Source organism: Colletotrichum fioriniae (genome assembly GCF_027942845.1).
Source record: "Colletotrichum fioriniae strain IMI 355084 chromosome Unknown scaffold_2, whole genome shotgun sequence".
NCBI lineage: Eukaryota > Fungi > Ascomycota > Sordariomycetes > Glomerellales > Glomerellaceae > Colletotrichum > Colletotrichum fioriniae.
In genome coordinates, this window is record NW_027076838.1 from 3,220,023 (window position 1) to 3,246,425 (window position 26,403).

At 52.3% G+C, this 26,403-nt stretch overlaps 7 protein-coding genes across 7 annotated transcripts; 2 read left to right on the forward strand and 5 right to left on the reverse strand.

Annotated features, from left to right (window-relative positions):
* Nucleotides 1-972: 972 nt before the first annotated feature.
* On the reverse strand, nt 973-3,823 carry N0V96_002680 (uncharacterized protein; the record flags this gene model as incomplete). Its single annotated transcript, XM_053187275.2, has 5 exons — nt 973-2,551; nt 2,622-2,717; nt 2,773-2,955; nt 3,030-3,263; nt 3,342-3,823. The coding sequence occupies 5 exons, from the start codon at nt 3,821-3,823 to the stop codon at nt 973-975; spliced, it is 2,574 nt and encodes an 857-aa protein (XP_053054779.2).
* A 698-nt stretch (nt 3,824-4,521) lies between these two features.
* Nucleotides 4,522-7,356, reverse strand: N0V96_002681 (uncharacterized protein; the record flags this gene model as incomplete). Its single annotated transcript, XM_053187273.2, has 2 exons — nt 4,522-5,039; nt 5,094-7,356. 2 exons carry the CDS (start codon nt 7,354-7,356, stop codon nt 4,522-4,524), a joined length of 2,781 nt encoding a protein of 926 aa, XP_053054777.2.
* A 1,383-nt stretch (nt 7,357-8,739) lies between these two features.
* N0V96_002682 (uncharacterized protein) lies at nt 8,740-10,214 on the reverse strand (the record flags this gene model as incomplete). The annotated part of the gene is made up of 2 exons (XM_053187272.1): nt 8,740-9,036; nt 9,099-10,214. 2 exons carry the CDS (start codon nt 10,212-10,214, stop codon nt 8,740-8,742), a joined length of 1,413 nt encoding a protein of 470 aa, XP_053054776.1.
* A 1,132-nt stretch (nt 10,215-11,346) lies between these two features.
* N0V96_002683 (uncharacterized protein) lies at nt 11,347-12,261 on the forward strand (the record flags this gene model as incomplete). The annotated part of the gene is made up of 4 exons (XM_053187271.1): nt 11,347-11,566; nt 11,672-11,885; nt 11,971-12,110; nt 12,188-12,261. The coding sequence occupies 4 exons, from the start codon at nt 11,347-11,349 to the stop codon at nt 12,259-12,261; spliced, it is 648 nt and encodes a 215-aa protein (XP_053054775.1).
* A 223-nt stretch (nt 12,262-12,484) lies between these two features.
* On the reverse strand, nt 12,485-14,086 carry N0V96_002684 (uncharacterized protein; the record flags this gene model as incomplete). The annotated part of the gene is made up of 3 exons (XM_053187270.2): nt 12,485-13,126; nt 13,179-13,882; nt 13,942-14,086. 3 exons carry the CDS (start codon nt 14,084-14,086, stop codon nt 12,485-12,487), a joined length of 1,491 nt encoding a protein of 496 aa, XP_053054774.2.
* Nucleotides 14,087-17,952: 3,866 nt separating this feature from the next.
* N0V96_002685 (uncharacterized protein) lies at nt 17,953-20,167 on the reverse strand (the record flags this gene model as incomplete). The annotated part of the gene is made up of 2 exons (XM_053187269.1): nt 17,953-18,791; nt 18,841-20,167. 2 exons carry the CDS (start codon nt 20,165-20,167, stop codon nt 17,953-17,955), a joined length of 2,166 nt encoding a protein of 721 aa, XP_053054773.1.
* Nucleotides 20,168-25,168: 5,001 nt separating this feature from the next.
* On the forward strand, nt 25,169-26,352 carry N0V96_002686 (uncharacterized protein; the record flags this gene model as incomplete). Its single annotated transcript, XM_053187268.1, has 2 exons — nt 25,169-25,847; nt 25,910-26,352. The coding sequence occupies 2 exons, from the start codon at nt 25,169-25,171 to the stop codon at nt 26,350-26,352; spliced, it is 1,122 nt and encodes a 373-aa protein (XP_053054772.1).
* Nucleotides 26,353-26,403: the final 51 nt, after the last annotated feature.

The following is a 26,403-nucleotide window of genomic DNA, read 5'->3' on the forward strand; positions in this document are numbered from 1 at the left end:
ACATCATCTTGAAGCTTTTCCAATTCTTTGACGGTCCAGACGTTCTCAAACCAGGCAAAGGAACAGATGTCATAATTTTCAGTATAGTTCGTCGACGAATTCAGGCCTTGAAAGGCATTCTCTGGTCCTTCGAGAGTTATGACTGCGGGATTCGATACTGAAGTGCTGATGTCATCCGCGGAAATGTTGGTTGCAACGGCGATGTTGATGCTCCAACCGTTCCCGGGGCCGTAGTCGTCGGTCGGTGGATCCAGCATTGGCTCGGTCACATCGATGCCGTTGATGGGCCACGTTCCCGTAGCATTTGGATTTGTTACTGCATCGCGGATATTGGTGCTAATCGAATTGCTTTGCCGCGCTTGTATGTTGTGGATTCGGGCGCTATCTGCTATTGCCAGATATGACGAACTTGTCGCAAGGATGCCAATGATAAGCTTCATATTGAGCTCACCCGACTGTTCCAAAGGTCTTAGGCAATATTTTCCAAGTTGTTGATGTTCTTAGTGTACTATCGTGGGCAAGGTTTGAGAATCTCATACAAGACGCGTTACCAGTAAGTGAGGCGGGTTAAATTGAAACTCAAGGGCGCCGGAATGACAGTCACCTCTTATAAGCCGCCTCACTGTTTTCTGCCTTACGTTGAAGATCACCAATATTGGGACTTTGGTATTCAGCAATGACGTACGTTGGTTTTCATGGCATTTCTAGTGGTCGAATCCAGCGCCAGGGTGAGACAGAAGAATTCATGCTTGGCGACGCCGTCTCTTGGCAGTCAGCATAGCCTAAGAAAGGTCATGAGATACCAAAGTACCTCTAAAATAGTAGAGAATAAGACTTTGTGGAATTCTACCTTGATTCGATGGCATGAACCTCGCCGGCTGGCTGCACTCAATGAATGGTCAAAGAGACTTCAAAAGTTGGCTTGCGCAATCATCAATAATTCAATTCGAGAATAACTACAAAAAGTAGCAATTACGTAGATTCCGTCTCCTCCGATATCTTCTTTAACTGATCTTTCAACTCTTCCTCTTTCAATTCAGCCAAAGTCGATATAGCCGACTCGACCGTACTCAGAGCAACAAGTGCGGCGCCATACGTGAGCTGCACCTCTCCAGTGCCTTTCACGGCTGGGTGATCTGAGAATTCCCCTCTCGTCGGAGAACTGGCTATTTCCACGATCTTTTCCGGGGGAGGTTGAGCATAGACGTCGGCCCGAACACTCTCACTGAACGGAAGGTCATGAGGCCTCTCGAAAGTCGTTGCAGATCTAGAACTTGTTGGGTGAACCCCAACAGTTTTGAAATCGCCCTTGTCGCTAGAGTCGTCAGGCTCATTGAGATTTAGGTTATCAAAATTTCTGCGGCGCCGTGGCATCTCGGCAGGCAGCGGAAAGAATGGCAGGGGACTCGGCGCAGCAGTTGTGGTTGCAGACTTCTCCCCCTTGGCTGGATGGTCCTTGATGTAACCAAACTCGAGAAGGTCCATGGCCCATTTGTATGCCTGGTATGTGTCCTTCATCTCGGGGTCGTTCCTGCTGCCCTGGTGCAAAGCATCAAACATGAGGTAGAGTGCCCGCACAACACTCTCAAGCGCGCCAACAACCCAAGCGTGGTGTGCAGAAGCTGCTTCGCCGATAAAGTACAGTTGACCACCTGCGTTAGGTTTCGTGATGGCCGGGTACAGCTCACTGAACTGGCTGGGGCCGAAGTAGGCGAATGCTCCAGCCATGTGGGGATCATGGTACCAGTCGTAAGCGTGGTGTTCCAAATACTGCTTGTTGAGCTCTTCCAGAGTGTCATCGAGTTTTTTCTTGTCGTTATGGTCGTGTGTGTGCAAGAAGGCGAGATCTCGGAGCATGACTTCCTTCAGCTCAGTTTCTTCTTTGAGTATGTCCGCGTTGGACTTGCCGCGCGACTTTGATGCAATAAGACTAGCCAGGCGCTGGGCTGTCTGTCCCCAGGTGTAGGAGACGAGAAGAACTGCAGGCTCGTCCCGCGGATCGACGTCCTTATTGATGTTGTAAGAAGGGTACACGCAGACTTGGGGAGCAAGATCTGTACGGGCAAGGCCACCTTGGTCGATGTTGTACGGCTCCTTCTGCCACCAGGGGGTTTTGAACTTGATGCCGACCTTGCAGGAAGCTCCGTAGCCCAAGCAGCGAATAGCTTGTTTGGTATCCCAGAGCAGACCAGCTTTGGAGAGATCCATTCGGTTCATCGACCCTAACGTTGCCGAACTGAACACCGTGAAGTAGTCTCTTGGACGCAGAGATTTACCGGTGACACTATCCCGCAGCATCACGGTCATGGACTTTGTCACTCGCTCGTTGAGTTCTAAGTTAGCATCCATTCCCACGACCTGGGTGTTGAAGTTGATAGCCGATTGGTTCTTCATCTTCTTGCGCATCTCTTCCGCAATCTTCTGAGCGCCGCCGTCGATGCAAAACCAGTTGTCGTTGATCTCTTTGGCCTTTGCGTTATCGTCGGTGATGTAAAAGTCGATGCTCTCCAGAACGGCCTCGGTAAGACTTTGATCGTACCAGCCAGTGCCACTAAAGGCGATGAAATTAGATTCATTCTGTCATGTCGATTTTGAGGTGCCGAATACAGAGCACTACTTACTAAGTGGCAGTCTCCAGCCATTGGATGGTGTTGTAGCTGAAGCCTGGACCTTTGGGAACATCCTTGTCGTCAGGGAAGCCGGGAACCTTTCCCTTTCTTTTCAAAAGTCAGCATTTCGCAGCAACCAACTCGAGGTTGAGGAGCTACTCACGTGCGTAAGAACTGGCGAACACTCATCTTATCACATTTCATCAGGAGTTTCCATAGCTTCTCCTCGGCCTCACGAGGCATCGGGGTCTTCTTGTCAATGTAGGCATCGAGATACTTCTTCACATATGCAATGAATGTCCCAATTGCTTCCTCGAAGAGTTCACCTGGGCTCGTTTGCAAGAGACTGAGTAGAAGGGTGAAGCAGAGTTAGCTATGTTGCTCAAGTCTACACCAAGTCCATGACAGCTGGGAACTAACTTCTCTGGAATTTGCTTGTCTTTGGCAATGCCCACATTGAGTGCAAAAGGATCTTTCTCTGTTGAACCCTTCGGGTATGGGTTGCCGACCTTTCGAACATTGTTGAAGAGCGTTGGGCAAACATTTTTGTCATCACGCAGATAATACTTGATCAGTCGTGGAGGATCGTCGACATGCGTGCGGTCGCCCAATTTACCCTCTTTGATGTCCAGCATGTTGAAAAGGCTAAAGGTTCTAAAGTTCGGGTGTTGCTTTAGCTGAGCTCATTTCAGGCCCTTAACGCTCCATCTTGACGAAAAGTTAGCAACATACCTGTCCATGACTGCGTTCCTGGGAAAACGCATGGCTCCGACATCGTAGTAATCGTGCACACCATCCTTGCTGAACCGGTGGGTATAGAGCCTTCCGCCGAATCGTTCCTCATCCGAAGCCTCCAAAATTTCGTAAGTGATGTTGAGGTGCCCAGGCCCCTTTTCTTTTGCGATGGTGTCGTTGATCCAGTCAATGGCTAAAGCTGTGAAGAGTCCAGCCGCGCCGGCACCGACGATACCGACGTTGAAGTGTCCCGGCTTCTCGGGGATGACGCCGCCACCGGTCACACGCTTGAGATTATCTGCCAAGCCGGAGACGGTCTCGGATTCCGGCTTCAACTGGTTGTTGTCGCCTATAAGATCAACATAGCCGGCCTTTGATGCTTGGAGGTCGTTTTCGAGCTTCCACTGGGCTACGAATTGGGCCCATATGTATTTATAGCAGACTTTGGGAGTCGTATCAGGGGACTCTGGAGGCGCCATATTAACTTTACTGATTTGGTCCACGTGGACTGACTATCAGATAGAATAGAAGAAGTTGCTTGAGTCGTTAGTGATGGAGTCGCATTCACTGACATTGGGCGCGGGGCCCATGGGCATTTATACAGTTTTCAACAGCATGAACCTCTTTGCCTTCAGCGGCCAGATTCTGGACTATTTCCTCTCATGAATTGCCTCCGTTCGTTGATGTCTGGTCTCACTCTCAGCCGCTGCTAGTGCAATGTAATGTTTGCGGGAAGAAAATGCCCTGCTCGTACTTTGGGCCTATCACCCCATATTTTGACCACGCAAGACAGTGATGGGTCTTTGCCTGATTCGAGACCTGTCCATATCACCCACAGAGGCTGGCTGAAATTCGAATAGCTGACGTTGAGAATCAACTGGCAAGCGGGCACCCTAACTGAAAGCAGTTTAACCCGCGCTCCCAGCTTTCAGCTGCAGGCCAAACTCCTCCTGCATTCAGACACTTCGACGCTTACCCCGCAAAACTGAACGGTGGGGAACGGCAATCATTGGAACTGGCCTTATCAATAGTACTCAGGGGTCGGGCCGCTGGCATGATGTCTTAGTTTCCGCTCGCCAACCGCCGAGTCTAGACCGCCACCCGCACCGACGAGGAAAGAACTCGAGAACCGAACGCAGTTTTCCCGTGTTTACTAGTAGATATTCCTGTCTCGAACCTAACCTTCGAAAGCATCTTCGAGCAACTTGGTCTCCTCAGCTTGGTGAACCTTCTTGGACCCAGTAGCAGTAGCAGCCCCAGTCCCCCGTCCGGCGTAAACAATCTTCTTACCCCCAAGCACGCTCCAATTCTCAATCACAGTCTCAAATCTGTCCCGCATGTATTGCCATGCGCCTCCGTTATATGGCTCCTCCTGACACCACACAATCTTTTGCGCATTGGGATATGACTCCAGATTCTCCTTCACTTCGGCCCAGGGAAAGGGGTGGAGTTCTTCGATGCGCGTGATGGCGACGTTCTTGATACCCTTTGATTCACGATATTTGTGCAGTGCCGCGTAGACTTGACCACTACAGAGAATCACGCGGTCGATCTCCTCGTGGGGGAGTATATTACCCCGTCCGTGTTCCGGGTCCTCGAGGACGGGCTGGAAGGTTGATGTACCCGTTAGGTCAGAAACGGGAGACCTGGCGATAGGATGTCGGAGAAGAGACTTGGAGAAGAAAATAATTAGAGCTGGAAAGTGTTAGCAAGCAGTCCAAAGCCAACTTTCTCGTAAAAGTGACTTACGCTTCTTCTCAGGAGAATAAATCTGCCTCCTCAACGCATGAAACAAATTCGCCGGCGTCGTCATATACACAATCCTCACATTCCCCTCCCTCCTCAGCTTCTCCAAATCCTCAGGATAAGCCCGCCCATCCTCGCTCCCCAACTCCAGAAACCTACCAAGCCTAGCAGAAGAATGCTCCGGTCCCTGCCCGTCATACCCATGCGGCAAAGACATGACGAGTCCAGACTCGAGCATCCATTTCGCCTCCCCCGAAGAGATGAACTGATCGACAATTACCTGCGCATTGTTGACAAAGTCGCCAAATTGCGCCTCCCATACCACCAACGAGTGCGGCGCGGCGAGGGAGTACCCATAGTCGAACCCCAGGACACCGAACTCGCTGAGCGGGGAGTTGATTGCGCTGTATGTGCCTGCTCCTGGAGTATCTAGGTTGTTTAGGGGCGTGTACTCTGCGTGGGTGACTTGATCGTGTAGGACGGAGTGGCGCTGGGAGAAGGTGCCTCCCTCGACGTCTTGGCCGCTGAGGCGAACGGACTTGCCGTCCTGGAGAAGGGTTCCGAAGGCCAGGACTTCGGCTGTGGACCAGTCGACCGTGCCGTCGTCGAAGGCTTGCTTCTTGGCGGCGAGGATGCGTTGAAGGTTGCGGTGGAGATTAAAGCCTTCTGGAACGCTGGTGATTGCGTTGGTAATTGTCAAAAGTGCGGCCTCGTCGACCGCGTTCGTAGATGTAGTAATCTCAGCGGCTGAAGTCAAGTCCGAAGAACCAGCGTCCGGGGATCGGTCAGCTAGTTGCTTGCTTCTCGCCAATTTCTCCTCCAGCTGCTCCCAGACCCAAGTCTTCTGCTGCTCTGCCATTTCAGCAGACATCCCACCCTCGCCGATCAACTTCTCAATGTAGAGGTCCATCAACGGTTTCTGCTCAGCAATGCTCTTATACATTTCAGGCTGAGTGAAACTGGCCTGGTCAATCTCGTTGTGCCCGAAGCGCCGGTAGCAGACGACATCAATTACGATGTCCGAGCGGAACTTGGCTCTCCAGTCCGCAGCCAGCTTACTGATGAACACAACGGCTTCCGGATCATCGGCGTTGACGTGGAAAATGGGGGCCTCGATATATTTGGCCAAATCCGTGCAGTATGGCGTTGATCTTGAGTCTGGCGAGTCGGTAGTGAAACCGACCTGGTTGTTCACAATTATCCGGATGGTGCCGCCGACTTCGTAGCCTTTCAGAGCTGAAAGGTTGAGTGTCTCGTACACGGGTCCCTGACCAGAAAAGGCGGCGTCCCCGTGGAGAGCCAAGAACATCACCTTGGACTGATCGACATCATTCTTCAGATGTTGTACAGCCTTGGCTTTCCCCTGGGCAACAGGATCGACAGCCTCCAAGTGGGATGGATTCGGCAACATGGAGATGCCGACCATCTTCCCGCCCGCAGTCGCCCTCTCCCCCTCCATGCCAAAATGATACTTGACATCCCCAGTCTGGCCCTTTGCCGTATCAAACGTCTCCGTGCCCGAGAACTGACGGAACAGCGTCTCATAGTCCTTTCCATACACCGTGCTCATGAGATTCATCCTCCCGCGGTGACAGCTTCCGATAACGATATCCAGTACGCCATGCGCCTCTGCGCAGCGATCGATGAGCGCGGCTAAGCCGGGCGCCAGCCCTTCCGCGCCGTCGAGGCCGAAGCGCTTCTCGTTGGGGTATTTGGCGGCGAGGAAGCGCTCGAGGGTGGTTGCCCAGATCAAATTGTCGAGGATCTGCTTCTTCTCTTCGGGTGAGGGGGGCAAGGTATGGTATGCTTCGATGCGCTCGCGGAGCCATTGGCGCTTGGCTGGGTCGGATATGTGGTGGTATTCGACACCAATGGAGCCGCAGTAAATCTGCTCGCACGTGGCGATGATGTCGCGGAGTTTCATCGTCTTGTGGTGTTGTGCGAGGTGAGGGAAAATCTCTGAACCTAGAACAATTTCACGGTCCAAGTCTGCGGCGGTGAAGCCGTACTTGCTTAAGTTCGTTGTACTTGGGATATCGTCGTGCGGCTTGACTGTCGCGTTGCCGACATCGCCGAGAGGGCTGATCTTTGCGGCTGAATGACCATATTGCTGGAATGCACGAACGATATTCTGGGTTTTGAGATAGTCAACAACGTCGCTCGATGCGGCACTGGCAGACGATCTGATAGCCGGTGTGTGTCTGGGCGAGATTATGCCTGGCGGTGGCTGAAAGGCTTGCGTCGAATGTACCGAGGGATCCTCCATGTTGCGGAAATACGTGTGCCATGATACATGAACGTTTTCAGGGTCCTTCTTCCAGGAAAGATACATTTCGTCGACGTACTTCGCTGTTCCTCCTTGGAGAAACGAATCTATGGGATTCTAAGTGGCCGCAAGTTGTTAGTCCTGGAGGCATAAGGGAGAAGTTATCGGCCATGAGCTTACCGGTAGAACCCTTGGTTCCTCAGCTTCTGCTGCCGTAGCATAGGATCTCCTTTTTGAGGGCTCGAGTCTACATGATTTGTTGGAGACGAACGTTCGGCGATTCCTCGCCCCTGCGGTCCCAATGAGGTGGTGCGAGATGCTGCCGAAGCTTGAAGAAGGAAAGGACAAGGTCTTCGTTCGCAAGAGGTTCTGTTGTGTATGGATTCTAGAGATCGAGAAGGCGGATCGAATCATCGTGTCGGGAGCTCAACTGGTAGTGGGTGATGGAAATCGGCTTGGTAGAGTCTGGAAGCTTGACTTTTGGTAGTAGAAGCAAGTTGAGGGCGGTTTGACATGTCTCCGCTCCCGTTGGTCGCTCTTTCGATGTTTGACGTAGATGTAAAGTCCACATAATCGCAAGTTTAACGCGACTTACACGCGGGGAACGTCTCCGTAACAACCCCACGCTGGAGGCCCCTCGATGTTCATGCCGTCGGTCCAAGTGGGAGTCAAACGAGTAGGCTATTCGGGCTGGCCGTCGGCGTCTCGGATGCATTGAACACATTTGGATTCGACCTCAAGCCCGCTTAGTATGTTGAAGTGATGCTTCTCGCATGGAGTGCTTAGCTTGTCGTTGGGTTGAAGGTGGTTGAAAGTTGCCCTCGGGTATCGAAGCCGAAGTCCTATCCTGGACCCACCGTTGAACCAAAGTAAACCACCTCCGGCTTCTACATCCGGACAGCCACCAACGACGGCAACATGTCTCTTGCATGAGAATTGAATCATGCTCAGAAGAGAATGACGTTGGGGTTTCGATATTGAAGCTCCCAGTGCATGGTATGATGGCAACTCTGGCATAGTACCGACTCCGAGAATCCCTAGTGCTAGGTCGAGGCCTGGTATCAACAACCCAAGTTCCATCAAATCTGTGAATTGAAAACGGTTGAAGGTGCGAGCAATCGCTGTAGTAAAGGGCAATATGCTGGACGCTGGATTCTCCGGATTATCTATGCCCGAGCCCCCATCTAAGGTTTCTAAGATGCAGCAATTGTACGCCCCCAATGCCCGCACGGCAATGCTGTCGATCCAATCCCACTCCCCCATTTACAAAGTAAAATACAATTCGGCACGATGCTACGAGAACCGTAGCCGTACACAGTCTATACCCATTCTACCACATACTGTCTCTCCTTAACGCAAACAAACACAGAAACTCTTCCAGACTTAGAGAAGGAGGCTGGAGGGGTCCTCGATGTAACCCTTGACGGCACCAAGGAAGGCCTCGGCCTCACGCTGCTCGATGAGGCGGTGGTCGTAGGTGACGGTAATGTACATCATGGGGCGAATCTCGAGCTTGCCGTCAATGACGACGACGCGCTCCTTGATGCCGTTCATGTTGAAGATGGCGGCCTGGGGGTAGTTGATGACGGGGGTTCCGAACATAGAGCCAAAGATGCCGGGGTTGCTGATGGAGAAGTTGCCGCCCTCGAGGTCGGGCATGGCGAGCTTGCTCTTGCGGGCCTGTAAAGATGAAAGTTAGAAAGAGCGTTCTTTTTTAGAACACGAGAACAAATAGGACTTACCTTGTCGGCCAGCTCAGCCACACCACGCTCAATACCAACAATATCCAAGCTCTCGACGTTACGCAGGACAGGCGTAACAAGACCCTTGGGCGCAGACACGGCGATGCTGATATCGACGTAATCCCTGTACGTGATAATCTCCTTCTCGGTATCCATGGCGGCGTTGATCTGGGGCACACGCTCCGCGGCAAGGCACGTCGCCTTGGTGAAAGCGCCCATGTAGCCGAGCTTGACGCCGTAGCGCTTCATGACGGCCTCCTTGTTCTTAGCTCGCCAAGCCATCAGGTTGGTCATGTCGACCTCCTCGATGCAAGTCAGGGACGCCGTCGCGTTTTGCGACTGCTTGAGCTTCGTGGCGATGGTCTTGCGCATGCGCGGCAGCTTCTCGATGCGCTCGCCGCGGGAGAAGGAGCCCGTCGCGCCGAAGGGGACCTCGGATGCGGGCTTTTGTTGTTGTTGCTGCTGCTGTTGGGGAGCGGCGGGCTGGGGTGGTGCCGGGGCGGGCTTGCTCTCCTCCTTCTTGGGCGCCTCGGGCTCCTTCTTCTCCTCCTTGACCGGCGCGGCGGCGGGCTCGGTTTTGCTCTCGGACTTGGCCTCTTCCTTCTTTTCCGGCTGGGACTCCTCCTTCTTCTCGGCGGGTGCGCCGCCCGTCTCCATGCGCGCGAGCTTCTGTCCGACCTCGACGGTATCGCCCTCTGCGACGAAGAGCTCGACAATAGTGCCCTCCTCGGGGGCGTTCACAGCAACGTCGATCTTGTCTGTCTCGATGCTAGCGACTTCCTCGTCAGCCTCGACGCGGTCGCCGACCTGCTTGCCGATGGAGGCGATAGTGCCTTCGGTGATGGACTCGGCCATTTGCGGGACGGTGATGATGACCTCGCCATGCTGGATGCGGGTGGTGCTGAAGGAGCGGTATTGGGAGGAGGAGAGGGCGGGGTAGGCGTGTACGATCGGTATCGAGGTGGTGCGCGTCACGGTCGTGAGGGATCTCGTCGTTGTGGCTGTCGGTTTTGATGCTGCGCTGGTGATCTGGGTGCGAGCTGCGGATGCGAGTCTAGGAGTGGCCGCGGAGGGTTTGGCCAGGCGACCGACGGCTTGGAGCTGGGAGCGCATCATCTTGACGGTTGCAGGTAGAGGATAGAAGAGGAGGGTGGTGGTTGAGCGCCCGGCGATCCTCGACGATAAGTTTGGGTGATTCTGATGGTGTTGAATGAGTCTTTAACCCTGGTCAGAGAAAAGGGACTCGGAAAATCGTAGTGTAAATTTGATGTTGGAGCTTTGCTAGGCGCTGTGACAGAATCACCTGCCGCTTTAGGCACATGATCAGCAGCTCTGTCTGGCAGGCACCACAAAGAAGCTCATTAAGGTAGGCTACCACAATAAGGTACCCTCTGGTGTGTATCACGGCTTGACTTTAATTTACTACAATTTCCCCTACAGGGATTTTATTGAAAGTCTGTCTTCTCATTTGGGGTTTTTTTGTTGGCTACATTTAATATCAGTAGGAGCTTTGGATGGTCCATTATCTCAAAATAACTTGATCCTCCCATTCGCTTCCTCTTCATGGAGTGCAAGTCTAGAAAAGACAATTCCAAACTGGAAAGTCATCTATTTGCTTTTGCTAAACGATAAACATTGCCAATCCCCGCGAGAGAGGTGGTCCAAAGCTCTTTATCCATGCCTAGACCAACACCCCAAAAGCAGCGGTGCATTCGGTGACCCCCGGTAACCATCTGGGAAGAAATCGGAAAGGCTACGCATCTGCATCCCGGGACCAGCTGCCCAAGTGGATCCATAGCTTGCCAAAAACCGCGGCATCATTGGCCAATTCATCACCCGCACTTGACAGCCGAAAGACAGGTCAAAAGGATACGTACCGCCATGCAGGGGCTTTCGGCTTCTTCTTACTCATCCCTTGCGGCTTACCCGGCCAGACGGCTTCTTCTCCTCCGATGTCTCCTGCCTGCCTCTATTCCATTCCCCCTGTGTTTTCATGCGGTGGATGGTTTTTGCGCCAGCTACCTTACCTAGATATCTTACCTTAGTCATCACGCCTCGGCCGCTTGTAGAGACAGGGATTTCCAAAGAACCTGCAGACAGCCAGCCAGGAGGTCAGAAAAGAAAAAAGAAAAAAAAAGTCAATTGATGGCCCGAGCTCCTCCATTCACATGCAACCAGAAAGTGAGAATTGAGGTTATTCACAACCGTGACGTGACTCGTGCGATTCTATACCTCTCCAACCAGCGCAATGGCCGCAAAAGATTCCCAAACATCCAGCGGCAGCAGCCCAAGAGTCGCATACCTAACCCTCTACAACACACTCTTCGCAGCACTATGGGCATCCATCCTCTTCAACGTCATCTCAACCGTCTTGTCCGAGGGCACACTCGCCGTCTACGCTGCCGCCGAACCTCGCTCGCGATGGGTGCAGACTCTCACCCTCATTGAAGTGGTTCATTCTGCCGTGGGTGAGTAAACCCCCTACCACCACCGCCACAATCCTTCAAACTACAGAGCCAGTTCCGAGGATATGAGATATCACGTACGCAAGTCCAAACTAACGCAACCCCCAGGCCTCGTCAAATCCCCCGTCGGCACAACAGCCCTCCAAGTCGTCGCCCGCACAATCATAGTCTGGATGGTCTGCTACAGCTTCCCCGCCACCACAGCCTCCTCCACGGCCTACCTGACCCTCCTACTCTCGTGGGCGACGGCCGATACCGTGCGCTACGCCTACCTAGCTCTGAATCTCCACGGCAAGGCGTCCGATGCCCTCGTCTGGGTGCGGTACGTTCATACACTCTCTTGCTACTTACATATGTTTCCTGAACATAGGGTAAACTTGGACGAAGTGTGCTGACAAGAATACTAGGTACACCATGTTTTACCCCCTTTACCCCATCGGCATCGCCTCCGAATTCTGGCTGCTGTACTTAGCCATCGAGCCCGCTTCGCGCATCAGCGCGTTTATCCCGCCGGTGTTCTACTTTTGCTTGTTGCTGTATATCCCTGGTAAGTTATCTCTGAATGGATCTTGTCCTTAATCGTACTTGACTCCCTCTCGACTGATCATTTGCCCCCTGGTCCAGGATCATACACCATGTACACCTACATGATCAAGCAGCGCAAGAAGACTCTCGCAAAGACGAGGAAGGCGCAGTAGCTCCACAAATCATCAGACCATGTAAGCGAGAAGACTTCACTTGGGGCAGATGATTTATTAGGGGGAAGCCGCAAGCTGGATTATCTTACAACGAAACAGCTTGCATCATGTAATACATATCATCTTATCCTAATCGTTCATTTAAGCACAATGTGTGACCATTTCCGGCATTCTTATGTCAATCGTTGTCGGTAAACCAATAGTTCATGCTTAGTCTGACAGTTCACAAGTTATAACGGAACGCTTTGTCCTGCACATCCGTCAAGTCAGAATCAACCGCCACACCCATCTGCACCGCCTCCGCGCCCCCATCGTGCCCCCCAACATCGTACTCATACCTCCCCTCCGCAGCAAGCCGATCCCTCTTTGCATTCTCTCTCTTCAAAACGACTCCATATACAGCATACGTGATAATCAACCCCACCCAGCTCGCGATGCTCAAAATACACCCCTTAGTATAACGCGGTGCATCCCCCTCCGTCCAAGCCTGCGGGGAAACAATACACCCCACACAGTACACGATAAAAAACCCGGCACTAACGACACTCTTCTTGGTGTTCCCCTTAACGTTGGACGCCATCATTGACGCCGTGGAGCTCAGGAGCGCGCTGCAGCATGCCGCGAGCCAGGTGCTCGCGACGATGCCCCACTCTGCGCCGTGTAGCGGCAGTGCGAGGAGCATGGCGGATCCGAGGAGCGGGATAAGGGAGAGGCCGATGGAGGTGTATACTCGCGTACCGGGGAGGAAGCGCGGGATGAGGGCGCTGGCCCAAATTGTTACGAAGCTAATTGCGCCGCCGGGGAGGCCGACGAGCATGGTTGTGAAGGGGGAGTAGCCGAAGCCGTTGATGACGAGGGAGGAGAACTGTTTGCGTGGTATTAGGTGCGTTCACTCAAAATGGAGGCGGGATACATACCTTGAGGATAGGAGTCGTCAGCGTGATACAAAGTGCCATCATGAAATACAACCACGTCGTGGGCTGTCTCAACGCCTCATACATCTGTTTCGTATTAAACTCCGCGCGGTCCCTGGTCCCACGATCGAGAGCCAACCTCCGCGTCGCGATCTCCCTCTCCCTCTCGTTTAGGAACCACGCTGTGGTCGTATCCCTCGGCATAAGCAAACAAAACGCAACGCCACACGCCGCAGTCAACCCGCCGCTCACAAGAAACATTACCCTCCACTTCTCCAGCGCCATTTTTGCGGTGCCGCCGATCCCGTACATCATCAGCGCGCCGAGAATCTGAGAAACACCCGACATGGATACCCACGTCGCGACGCGGATCGGGTGCTCGCGACGGCGGTACCAGTTTGATGTGATGATAATGAACGCCGGTGAGACGGCACCCTCAGCAAAGCCGAGGAAGAAGCGAGCTGACGCAAGGCCTGCGAAGTTGTGCGTGGCGCCGAGGGTCATCTCGACGGCACCCCAGGCGATGATTGTGACGCCGACGAAGAGCGTTATGGGGAGACGGCCCATGAGGTAGGCGGCGGGGTACTCAGAGCAAAGCTGGCCGAAGTAGAAGAGGGATATGATCCAGGAGAAGTCTTGGCCTGTAAGGCTGAGGTCTTTACGGAGACCAAAGACTGAGGCGTAGTTGATGGACTGCTTATCGAGATCTGTCGTGGGGTATGGTCAGTTCAAAGGCTTGTGAGAGTGTTAATCGAGAGATACTTACACTGGAAGAAGTAGACAAAAGCCATCAGGGGCATCAGGACGCGGTCAAGCTTTCGGACGAGAGCAGCCTCTTCTTCGGGGCTAATTTGTTCAAAAGCTACATGTTCCTCGTCTTGCTTCTTGGTCATCTCGAGCTCTTCCGCCATGATAGTTTGCGGATCGTCTTTCGTGTTCGCCATCTCGTTGTAGTCTAATCGCCAATTTTAAAGTCAAGGTTGTTGACAATCGAAAGCTTTCTTTCGGTAAGGTGGTACGACTAAGGAGTCGGCGGCGACTATGTCAATTCTTCCGCTCGGTAGAATGGAGAGTAGAAGCCTGGCAAAATAGCGTCCCGTTGGAAGTCTGAAGACGTGGGAAATAGAACAACAGCCAGGAAGAACTTAAGTAGTCCTGATGCCTGCTCCCCCGTCCTTTAGTGCTCCCAATTCCGGGGTGATTATCTGGGGGAGCGCTTGATTCATCGTGGAGCTCAGAGGATTGCGGGGTTTACCCCAGACTCTCCGCAAACCGGCAATCTGGAGGAGTGCAGATCAGCGAGTCGCTCGGGATACGAAGCCAGAGTCCTCTGATATCGGCTGCCTCTATCGTGTGCAAGAAGCCCGAGGCAGAGACCGCGGGTCCACTTGCCCTCGGGAACTACACCCGAGGACTGCTGTATGTCAGGTTCTTCGGACTCGGACTAATGGCATTGAGCTAGACGTTTCCGACTTTGGATCAGCCTCCCTCCGCACTGGCAAGTCACCGGGACATGTTGAAAATACCGGTTACACATACCAGGCCCTTTTCAGTGGACTTTATTCCATTGGAGTCCGAAGGATGCAGCCATCATTGCTGCCACGGAATCTGGTTCTCCAAAGCTTCCCAATCCGTCTGTTCGACGCCAGTAAATGAGAACCCGGGGGTGTGGTAGACCCAGTACAGGCTATTCTCGCCCTCCAGCGGTATACTCGCCAAGTCAGCGCCGCTGAAACCAAAGTCATGCTGACCATCCATGTCATGGACTTCCGACGTTGGCTCAAGGTTTTCCTGGACCCCCGATAGTCCCTGGATATTCGCCATTGCCAAATCTTCGCTTGTTGAGGGTCCTTCTAGGGTCGCATCCCTGTTTCTGTAGCTAGTTGAGAACGAAAAGGGCTGCGCCATGAGGTCTATGAATGACTCTTGGGGAGCCTGTATACCAGATTGGTGGACAGGGAGGGCGAGATGCAAACACATCTGATCGAGTTCCGCCAGGCGACTGGCTGCAGGTCGATTACCAAGCGTAGCAAGGTACCTAAGGATAGCTCTTGACCCGTCGATGCCTGTGTGGCCTAGCCCTTTGCCAGGATTGATGGCCTGAACGAGCACAAACACATATCCCACGGAGAATGTTGCGTCAAGATCGAGAAATGCGTTCTTTGCTATGTGCCAAACATTGTTAATGAAGACAGGCGTGTTGCGGACAAAGCCAAACTGACCAAGTATCTCACTCTTTCGAAGTTCTTGAAGAATGACAAGAATCTTACTTGCTGTCTCAACACAGATCTCTGCAAGGCGTACGAGTGCTGGCCTGACACCGTTGTGGGAGTCTTCGCGCTCTGGGTCGCGACTGTTTCGAGCCATGTACAGTAAGATTGGCCGAACGGTATGTATCACAGCCTACATGTGTCAGTAAAGATCTTCTGTTTCTGGAACATAGGTATCGGGTACCGAGTAGACCGAGATGTGTAAGCTAGAGCTAGTTCTTGATATTGTGGTTGGGGCTTCCATGAATGGTCGTCCTGCGACGGTCAACCCTGAGGGTTTAATCTCCATCGAGTACTCGGATGGCATATTCTTCTCTACTTCGTAGAGCGATTGTAGAATATCCTGGACGTTGTTGATAAAGCTCGCCTCAGGTTCTTCTCTTTGCGAGTAGATCGCTGGCTTGCAGTCAGTCTCGTTTCAATAGGGACCAGATACATAGCAAACCAACTGGCGGTTATCTTGCCGGTTATCCTTGCCGCCTGAACATTGACGTCCAATGCTGTGGCGGATGGGAATCCCAACACCTCGTATGGAGACTTTGTTGTTATCGCATAGTCTTCTATGGACATGGGGAATCCGCCTGCCGCACATAACCTCCTAGGTGGAAAGTCAGTTGCATGGGACCTTGACGCCGACGCATAACCTCACGATGGTGATGTACCTTTCCTGCATGTAGATTGACCACCATAACCTGTTCCGGTGAACATTTTCCGAGCGGCGTGAATTTTGTGAGCCACTTGATCGATGCATACCATTGCTGATGGCCAGTCGTAATGCAGTATTAGACTAGACGTGTCAGTTGCCAACTTCTCAGATTTCAACTGAAGCTCAACTTACATGCAGATATGCATCATCTTTCTGATCCGAAATTTGAAGGTACGATGCGGTCAAAGCCATGATTTCCACCCCGATGATACCATGCTTCCGCAAATCACTTAGCAAAGGCGTCCTTTTCACTGCCTCTTTGAAGTACATCGTCCCTGGAATCTCTCCATCCTCATCATCCCGTCCCTGCAATAGCCTACCAACCGCAAAGACAAGCAGTGCTTCCACTATCCAAATCTCTGTCAACCGCACATCGGCACTAGAATCGTGATACAGGACGGACAGATTGTCCGAAAAAGCACGCACGTCAAAAAGCTGCTGCGATATACCCACGTTGAAGATGACGATATCGAGCATCGCGTGGGCCTCTTCTTCCGTCGGCCATTGACTTCCAATCGCTATCTCTAGTGCACGTCTGTCAATATGCGGAAGCGGAGTCGCAGCGTTGACGGTGGACCGCGGACTGGCGGTAGAGCCGGGGTTGGAACGGGAGATGAGGAGGGTCCTGATCTCGGACCCGAAGGTCTCGCTTGAGGAGAGGGCGGACTCGGGTGCGATTGCTATTCGCCGGGATTAGTATCCGAGACTCGGGGGGTCGCCTGCCAGACGACATATAAAAGTGCATTTACCTCTTCCTGCACGAGCAGGTGAGGATGTGCATTGGACCTGGGCGTCGGAAGTTCTCGTCCTCTCGAGCGTGGAGGGTAGTATTGACTGAGACATCGTCGGCCCAGGCTGACCAAGTGAGGCGATTGATTGAGATGTGCTGTTACCATCTGAATGGTCATCACCATGCACAACTGTAATTTCGTTTGAAGAATCTTCAACATCGTGCAGCTGCATCGAGGGTGACGCCGATGATGGTGCTGCAGCTGGCGGCATCGTGGAAGCGGCTCCGGGTGCCGACCTCTCTCCTCTTCGTCGCTCATAATAGGCGACTTTGTCCTCGAGCTCCCTAATCTGTCTATCCATGTAAGATCATTCTCAGCCATCTCAAAATCCTGCTTCGATGTCGACAGCAAACGCCTTCGGTGGACGCAGGGTAGAACGTACGAGATGGAATAAAGCTTCCTCTTCTCCGAAGCGGCAAACACACAATCCAAACCCCGCTTGGCACAGTACTTGCACGGCTGCTGACCAGAACATTTGACCTTCTTGTCCCGGCAAATCTGGCACGCATTGGATGTACGAGCAGCCTCGGCTTGAGAAGCCGAGCGGAAGCGTCTGGATGCTGTTGTTGGCGTCGATGCGCTCCCCGATAGTGGGCTTGCCAGTGCGCGGGTGCTGGTACGTCGATTGGGTCCCGAATCGACGTCCATGTCTGTCATCTTTTCTGAAAAAGCTGAAAAAGTCTGCCAAGATATCTGTGCCACGAATGAGATATCCAGGGAAATGGGTCGGATTGTTCGTGTGGTGTTGTTGGGGTGAAAGGGAGACGTATCCGTGGGACATTGCTCATGGGACGAAGTTGATTTAGTGGATTGTGGGGCCGGCGCCGGGTACTTTGCACGCTAATTGAGGGAAGGTGCACCGGTTGATACCGAACCACGGATGTGGAATTGTCCACGGAGTAACTGCACCGATTGTTCAAATAGACAAAAAGAGTTAAGAAGCCCTCCAAGCTGCGCAAGTTGATTGATAAACACGAAATAAGATCCAAGATTGTTCCTCTTTTACCATGTCAATTGTACAGATCATCGTCCTCGCCAGAGTCCTTTTGCTTTGAAGCATGGGGACTCGTCACTCGAATGCCATTCTCCAGCCTAGCCAGACTCATCTCATAGTTCTTATGATCGCACCACTTGGAAACCATCTTAACAGCCGTCTTGATCTCACGACCATTGAGCTGCCAATGCCCAAGCTCCTTGATGTCCTCGTCCGAAAGCAGCTTCCTTGCGCCTTCTGCTTCGTCATTTGGCCCTTGCTGAGGTAACCTTCCGAGGAACTTCCGCCAGATGAGCTCTCTTGCATCCGGGCTCAGCGCCTTGAACAGCAAGTGCAAGCTCACCCTACTTCGGAACGCCGTATCTATGGTGTTGTACAGGTTCGTAGTCAAGAAGATGATGCCGCGAAAGTACTCCAGCTCGCGTAGGAAGATCGATACAAGCTCGTTACGCGCGATATCGTTGGGATTCCGTTCCGCCATGAAAACGTCTGCCTCGTCGAGTAGAATCACAGCGTTCCACTCGGTCGCCATTTCAAATACCCGCTTGATCTTCTCGCCTAGCGTTGAGGGGTTGATACCCAGGTCCTCGGCCTGCAGGTAGAATAACGGGCGCTGAGTTCTGTCTGCGACCGCTTCGGCTGTGAGTGTTTTGCCAGTTCCCGGTGGGCCGCTGAGGAGGATGATGAGCCCTTGGCCTTTGCCGACAATAACATCTTCCATCGCGCTCTTGTTCGCGTGGCCATGATTCTCGACGAAGGATAGGACTAGGTCCTTTTGTTGTTCGTCGTAGACAAGGTGGTCGTAGGCTTGGGCATTCCAGACAATCGGCTCGATATCCTCCACGTAGAAACCGACTGGAAATGTCAATTAGATGAACCGGGAAATTTGAGGTGAGCAACTTACGCCAAAGCTTATTCTTCAAGGCGAACCCCTCGATCAGAGGAGACATGAAGACGAGGTCGTCCGGACGGGCGAGCATCTCTTCCTTATTCTTAAACTGCGCATTTTCCCCAAGATGTCTCCCGTTTTTGACCTCGGTCTTCTTCCTTTCCTTCGTTTCCGATTCAAATTCTGGCTCGCCGTGATCATCGTAGATGATGCGCTTCTTAGTCACACGATTCCGTCGCGTCTCGGCGTCGTCATTTTCTCTCTTGCCCTGAGTCCGTTCGTACTTGTTGAAACCGACAACATCAATGAGGATTCTGCCCTCCACATTGTGCTTGCTCTTCGGGCCCATGGCAATGCCGTTATAGGTACAGTACGTCAGCCCCTGAAGATCCAAGACCTTCTTGCCCCTTGTTAGGGTCCTTTGTAGTAGTTCTTCTTTGTTCAGGTGGAACTGGAGAGGGTAGTGAGTGAGCTCAAGTATCGGCCGGTTTCCCGCGAACTTGGGGATCTGGAGCTCTTGGTCGGACCACACAAAGCTCTCACCGTTAAAAGCGAGAATCTTGCATTTGATGTTGAGGAACACGCCCTGATCCGTCCTTTCGTACGATGTATCTTCCACCTTGCACAACAGCTCCGTGTTCTGAGCGCTGCTGTACACGACGGAGTTTCGCGGGAAGTATGTCCAAGCCATCTTGAAGTTGATGAGACCGCTGGCCTGCAGCTTGCGCTTCTTCTCGCGCGTCTCGCCCAGCATGTCGTCCAGAGTCCGTACCAGGAGCTGTAAGTATCCCTTGAGTGAGCTGTCGTTCGTCGTCTTGTAAAGGTCCAGGATCTCATCGTAGCAAAAGAAAAGGGGTCGAAACGGGGCCTCAAAGGTGGCCGTATCGCTGGGGTCGAGGTGAACATCTTCCTTCTTGAAGATGGGCTCCAGGGCAGCGACAAGGGTCGGGTTCTGGATAGAGATTTGGTGATAGGTCAAGGAGTATCGACCTGCCATAACAGGCTTCTCGACGTCCTTGATCTTGTAGACTTTGATGGCGGGCCGGTCTTGGCTCTCTGCGGCTTTCTTGCTCATCTGCTTGGGGGGAAAGTCGACCCAGTCATAGGTGCCATTGCAGCTGTTCTTGCCCTCATAGTAGGTCTTGACGGTGGCATCCACGCCAAAGGTGGGGTTTTTGGGTGACTGCTGCTTCTTAGGGTCATCGTCGGAGAGACTCCCTTCGATATCCGAAATAGGGCGCCCGACTTCTTCTTTGTGGGGGAGAAGCTTGCAACGCAACTGCCATGCCTTTTCCGACAGGTTCTCCTTGTCGAATACGTCGCGAATATCGCTCAGGTGCATCTTGGCGGTTCGTTTGCGCTCTGAAGGAATATGGTAGAAGATCCGAGGCTGGAAATCCGGACTGGGCAGAGAGGGTGAAGATGTTGAGGTGAGAGATGGGATGAATCAAGCAGATCAATCCCTTTTCAAATGGCAGCCTTGTTGCTTTGATGCTGAAGCCTGAAGCCTGACAGTTGATGCCACATAAGCTGCATCAGGCTCGACAACGGCGCATATGATAGGACTCGAGGCATATTGGTTCGCGGCCCATGAGATTGGCCTCGGCGTTGTCCTAGTGGCTGATCCGATCTGTCTGCAAAGGCAAAGGTACTGTGCGTATGTGCTGACTTTGGGGATCTAGGACTACTCAGCCCCAGATGCCGGTAAGTCAAAGCCGGCCAGAGAGCGCCGTTGCAGCCATGGTGGCGTCTTCATCCTCGACGGAGTAACCTTTGATGGATAGTTCGAGAGTTCTGGTGGAAGATGAAGTGCGTTTGTTGAGTCTGAGACCTATTCAGGACCGAATATATCATATCACAATCGCAAGGTAATCGGCATAGCTTGTCGAAATTCTCCTAGATTCCCGATTGATGGAATCCAAAGATGGTTGAAGGATGGTTCAGTATGGGCCGTCAACCGCGTCGAGAGGGAACTTTGATCAAGCCTACACGCACGTCACTGCCGACAGCTAGGCACGGACCAACGCAAGGACGTTACAGTGGGACTACCGTCTCGCTTAACTTTCTCAGCCACTCACAGCCGCCCTGAGGCCAAAGCCCCCTGGTAGCGTTCAGGGCACGAATTCACCCCCACGGTTGCCTCCCATCAGGCACCCGGCACCTCTACTTCTCAACTGCATTGAAGCTAAGGTACCTACTAGTAAGGTACGCTCGCTCATCTGTCTGCCTTGACGTTGGCCGAACCGTTATGGGCTCATCATGGCGTTCATGAGTGGCAGCCAGGATACTTGACCCTTTTTCCAATGTTGATTAAGTATGGTAAAGAAAGACTGATTGGCGCGTTGCACAGTATGAACTATCCACATTTACCTTAGCTGGCTAGGTATGTACGTACCGACACAGGTATCAACACATTCACTCAAGGCCTTTTAGAACTTTGACGGGCAAATAGTGTAGAATTAGGTTGTATGTAACGTTATTGTCTTCCGAACAAAAGTAACTCATCAGTCTTCTTATGATCGCATTGCTTCATGTTTACTTGACCAAACTTCTCCATAGCCTTGTTGAGATCCAAATGTCTGGATGATTGCCGTCAAGTTTGCACGTTTGCTTATATTGATCCATGTGTTGGTCACCCACCATTTTAGAAAGGACCGAGTCCCCGGAACGGATCACAGGCTAAGCCTCATTTAAATGATGTAATGTTTGTTACTTGAAAATTCCGGCATCATAGCTTCGCTGCATCTCGGCAAACGTCTTGTCTCTACTTGGCCACTTATTGGTTCGGCAGACAAAATGGAAGACCAAGCTATGGACACGTAAGTAGAATTGACCGAAATATGGAGAGTCAGAGACAAAGAGTTTCAAACCACAGTGCCTCCAGGACCTTGATACCTAGCGATGAAAGCCTTTCTGGCATCATGTGTCATGTTATCATATCAGGAAATGCGAACGAATCTGCCATTCGCCTATCCGATGCCCTCTTTCTTACATCAGATTAGGAATTAGACAAAGAGGTTGGTTTTAAACTCGGGTAACACTGATGGGTTAAGCGAGGCGGTCATCGATACGCACACCATCCGGCAAAGACTGGAATCTGGCAAGCATACAGTGACATATGCCCATGTCCCTACAGATCCCCCGCATCGCTCTGCATGCCCAGAGATGATCCATTTCAGTCTCGACCTTGCAGGGTCCCTAGTCGTGGCAGCAGAGCTGCAGCTTGCAACGTCTTTCGTGCAGAGTAGGTTTGCACACGTAAAATACATGGCTCCAGATATTAGTTGTTCATTTGAATCTTGAGGCTGTAGTATGAATTGTCTAATAGCTCAAGGTCAAACTGACCCACAAGGTTTTGCGAGAGAGGAGATTGATGGCGGTCAGTCACCTGGCCGATGAGAATCGTCACTGGTCTCGGTACCACATGAGACGTCATTTCAATTGAAAATTGAGGCACAAAGATGTACTGGCCAGGGCGATTGCAAACAGATATCCGTGACCCTCGCCATCCTGCGGGTTGCCGTCGCTCACTGGTGTGACACAAAGCATGTAAACGCCGTTCCTTCAAGCTGTCAAGTATGATGATACAGGCGTGCTACTCCTCCTTACACTCAAAATGTCTAAGACTGAATGGCAGTCTCGATTAGATGTACCACATAATTGAATGGATAGAACCATGGCAGTCGGGGTCGATGAGTATCTTGAGTAGGCCTGGAAATTCAGCCACGAGTCTTGTAAGCATTAAGGCAACGTAGACTTAGGTTTGAAACTCTAAGCACTACGTTGAGTAGTGAGTCGTGTGATGTGATGTGAGAGCCACAAGCATTCTGCTGTGCTCAGTGCTGCGTTGATGCTACGGATGATGTACGTTGAAATAGAGCTACATGGAACTCCTGCAGCCAGCAAGGACAAGCCGATTATGAGTATACTGTGACTGATCACTGGGTGGCCTGTCACTACCAAGAACATCCGTATCTCGACTCGTTCGCATATAGCTTTAAACACAGACCGCGAAGGTCCTGAGCCTGTGATGCTCTTGATGCCGCCCGCATGAGTCTGATGTCGTACTCGAGGTTGTGACGCCACGAACCTAGAACCTTACGCAGTACATGCCCATTCTTTCCGAGGTACCACTCAGTATATTCCGTACCATCCGCGAACAGCCTTAAGTCATATGGTACCTCTAGCCGTCAAAATCATCAAAGAAGGCGTATTCCTAGCCCCCCTTGTGCTCTATGGACGATACTTAAATGTATATCGTGACTAAGGGAGGGATGCGACCCGACTCAACACCCAACCCTCTTGTTTGAACCCGTCGGTCCGAGGGTCTCGGTGGATTGCAACATAGGCAGTGTAAGGGGGCATTGGAAGTGAGACCCAGACGATCCTAGCGCGTTGGAGCGCGTCAAAACAAAGGAGGGAACAGAAGCTGCTGTGATCCACCAAGGAAAAGCATCTACCGAATCTCGAGTGCTTCCTTGCCAAGTTTGCCATACCAAGAAGATGGAGAGAAGAGCTGTGTAAGTGGACGTCTTCCCCGTAGCCCCCCTTTCATCCCTTGACCTTCAAAGTCTTCTCCACATCGGGACCTCCTAGTGCACATTACACAGCCTTAATCATGTGGAAACGAAGAATGTCGTGCACATTTGTGGGGACGCAAGAGGTCAGTCATGCTAACCGGAACACATCAAACAGGGAACAGTGATGCTGCCTTGATTCCGAGCCGGCTCACCGAGATTATCGAAGTAAAAAAGGAATGGAGGTGAAGAAACTTGGCCTCAATGCCATCCTGTAGGGAAGGTCGTATTCTCAGGTCAGCAACTCTCACCGGAATATCACGCTACTTTCAAGAATTCGGGTCCGCCGCCCGAACGGCGCTAAAAGCCAAGCTTGCGGCCAAAATTCTTTAGTGTCGCGTGCCTTGGAGACCCTGCTGGAGACGGACGGCACTTGCGCAGGGGAGCTCGGAGTTCAATTGGGACAGTCTACAGATGGAGGGGTGCCCTGCCAGCCAGAGTAGGAAATGATACGATTCCAGATGTGGTTTGTAAGACCCTGAAGGCGGGGGTTGCGGGGGTCAACCCGTTCCCAGATATTCCAACTTTCGGGCTGACAAGATTTCAATATAGAAACTCGTCCAGGGTAGCCCGGACACGGGGACCAAAAGTCAATTTGCGAGTGGACATCCGAGTCGGCGCAAAAGAAATCTTGTAATTCTGTCGTTGACGATTCATGGGCTAGGAAACCTAGGAGTAAACTCCAGTCAAGAAGGGAGGACTTATCAAAAAGTTCAGGACGGTTAGGGTTTGCCGGGAAACGTGGAATGACGACAATCACGTTTTGCAATCCAGCAGAGTAGAGGTCTAAAAGGGTCACACATCGGCTCGTGCTGCCAAACCAACCTCGCACACCAGCTATGCCTCTTCGTCGCAAGAGTTGTTGCAATAACACCAGGGCTCCCGAGTCAGGATAGCCGCCCGGGGTTTCATCGCCAGGCCTCTTTTGTTTGCAGTGTGGTACGGAGCAAGGGACCACAACACCCACATAACCGCCCTGGCGTAACGGGAACCAAAGGGGCCACCATCCTGGCCGAGCAAGGGTCCGAACGCCGTTTTTCTGCCCTGCTTTTCAACATCTTGCTTGTTCCGACCTCCGTTCCACCGTGTTCCTTGTTTGCATCTCACAAAGAACCCGGATTTTCTTGAAAGCGACAATATTACGATTTTCCAAGGCTCCCAGGGTCGCACCCGCGCTGGAGCACCGCCGTTTGTGAGAGGGCAGCTTGCTTTCCTCCCTTTCCATGACATGTATTTCCCTTCCTAATTGCTGTCATTTGTGTACATGTCTTGACACTCAACGGGTTCATGCCTCGTGAGTCCCTCGCCCGGTCGGGCAGCAAACGGTCATTGGGACCAACAGGTATAACGCATTGTTTAAGATACCTTTCGTCCCAAAAACTTGCGTTGTCCCCCCATATCTCGCCTAAAGTTAGAAAAAAGAGGGGACCGATTCCCGAACAAAGACTAGTCATGTCATCGGAGCATCGACAAGGTGATCTGCGGTCCCCTTTATGCCTCTGCCGAAGCGACGACATCCCGGTCCGTTCGTCGAGTGTGTGATACCCTAGATCTCGCGCGTCCGTCAAACAATGATAAACTGAACGCGATCCCGTCGCTCTTTCGTTCCCATGGGGTCTGTTGTGAGCAGAATTTCTGGACGAAACCTCAGATGATCGTGTAGCCCATTCGCGATGTGTTCAACAGCTCCCGCCAACAGCCTCTTCGGGGGCGCGTCCTTCTCCTTGCCTTATCATACCCTCGATGGAGCTGTCATCGCTAGCAAAATGGCTTCCTCCACCATGGTGGTCACGGAATCGGTCACTGAGATCACAGAAGTGGCGGAACAAACAGAGGAACTAGCCCAGTTAGTTTCAGCGCCGACTATTTATCTCGATGACAACGGCGACCTGAGACTCTCCGTTGGCGGCGATGTTGAAGATCACCCACAAGATTTCGTCGTCTGCTCAAGAGCACTTGGTCGAAGCTCCCCTGTCCTCAAGGCTATGCTATTTGGTCGCTTTCTGGAGTCCCGCCCGTCAGAGAGTGCCGGAGAGTGGTCCGTCGAGCTGCCCGAGGACTCGCCAGAAGCAATGGAAATCGTACTAAACATCGTTCACGGCCATTTCAACCTCGTTCCGGAGAAGCTACCATTGATGCGTCTCTACAACGTCCTCACAATCACGGAGAAGTACGACATGACTGTCATCGTTCGCCCATGGGCACGCTCGTGGATGCAGGGCGTCAAGCACCAGACCGACAATGCGCATCTACTATGCGTTGCTTGGGAGCTGGGAGACACCGAGGTCTTTGAGGCCATGTACAAGAAAATCACCTACGAGTCAATGATTGATCTCCAAGGAAGGATCGTGTTCGGGCACTTGGCTCGTATCTGGAAGCCTGGGCCAGAGGGATACAACTTCCCTCTCGATAAGATTGTCTACCTTCGACCCCCAGAAGTCTTTGGTAAGTTTTCTGTGCCAATCACCCCAGCCGCATAGTCAAATCGCTAACATGACAACCAACAGAAACCATTGCCAAGCATCGCCAGGCCTTGGTGTCAGCCTACTTGGACCACTTCGTCCTCCTTTACCGATGTCTCAAAGATGGATGCAGATACATGAAAGGATACTACCACAGCTCACCAGACGCCGAGGAGTGCAATAGCATGCTTCTCGGTTCACTGGTGAGGTGTCTCGCCAAGGGAAAGGTCGACATTACCCTGCCGAGCCCTTGCGAATCGTACAGGGGAAATGTGGAATCGTTGGAGAAGGCCATTGGCGCCGTCAAGCTCTTGACTGTGCACAAGCCATCTCCCGCGAACCAATGTTTGAAGAGGATAGAAGAGGAGCTGGCTAAGGGCGCAGTGGCCGCCGGCGTAACAAAAACGGAGTTGGTTGTCATTCAACCGGAGCATCGGGGATATCTGGAAAAGCAAGCTAGCAAGACTGGAGTTGTCATGGCTGGATAGAAAAGGTCGGCTGCATCATCGGTGTGGTAATGAGGTTATGGGATAGGGAAT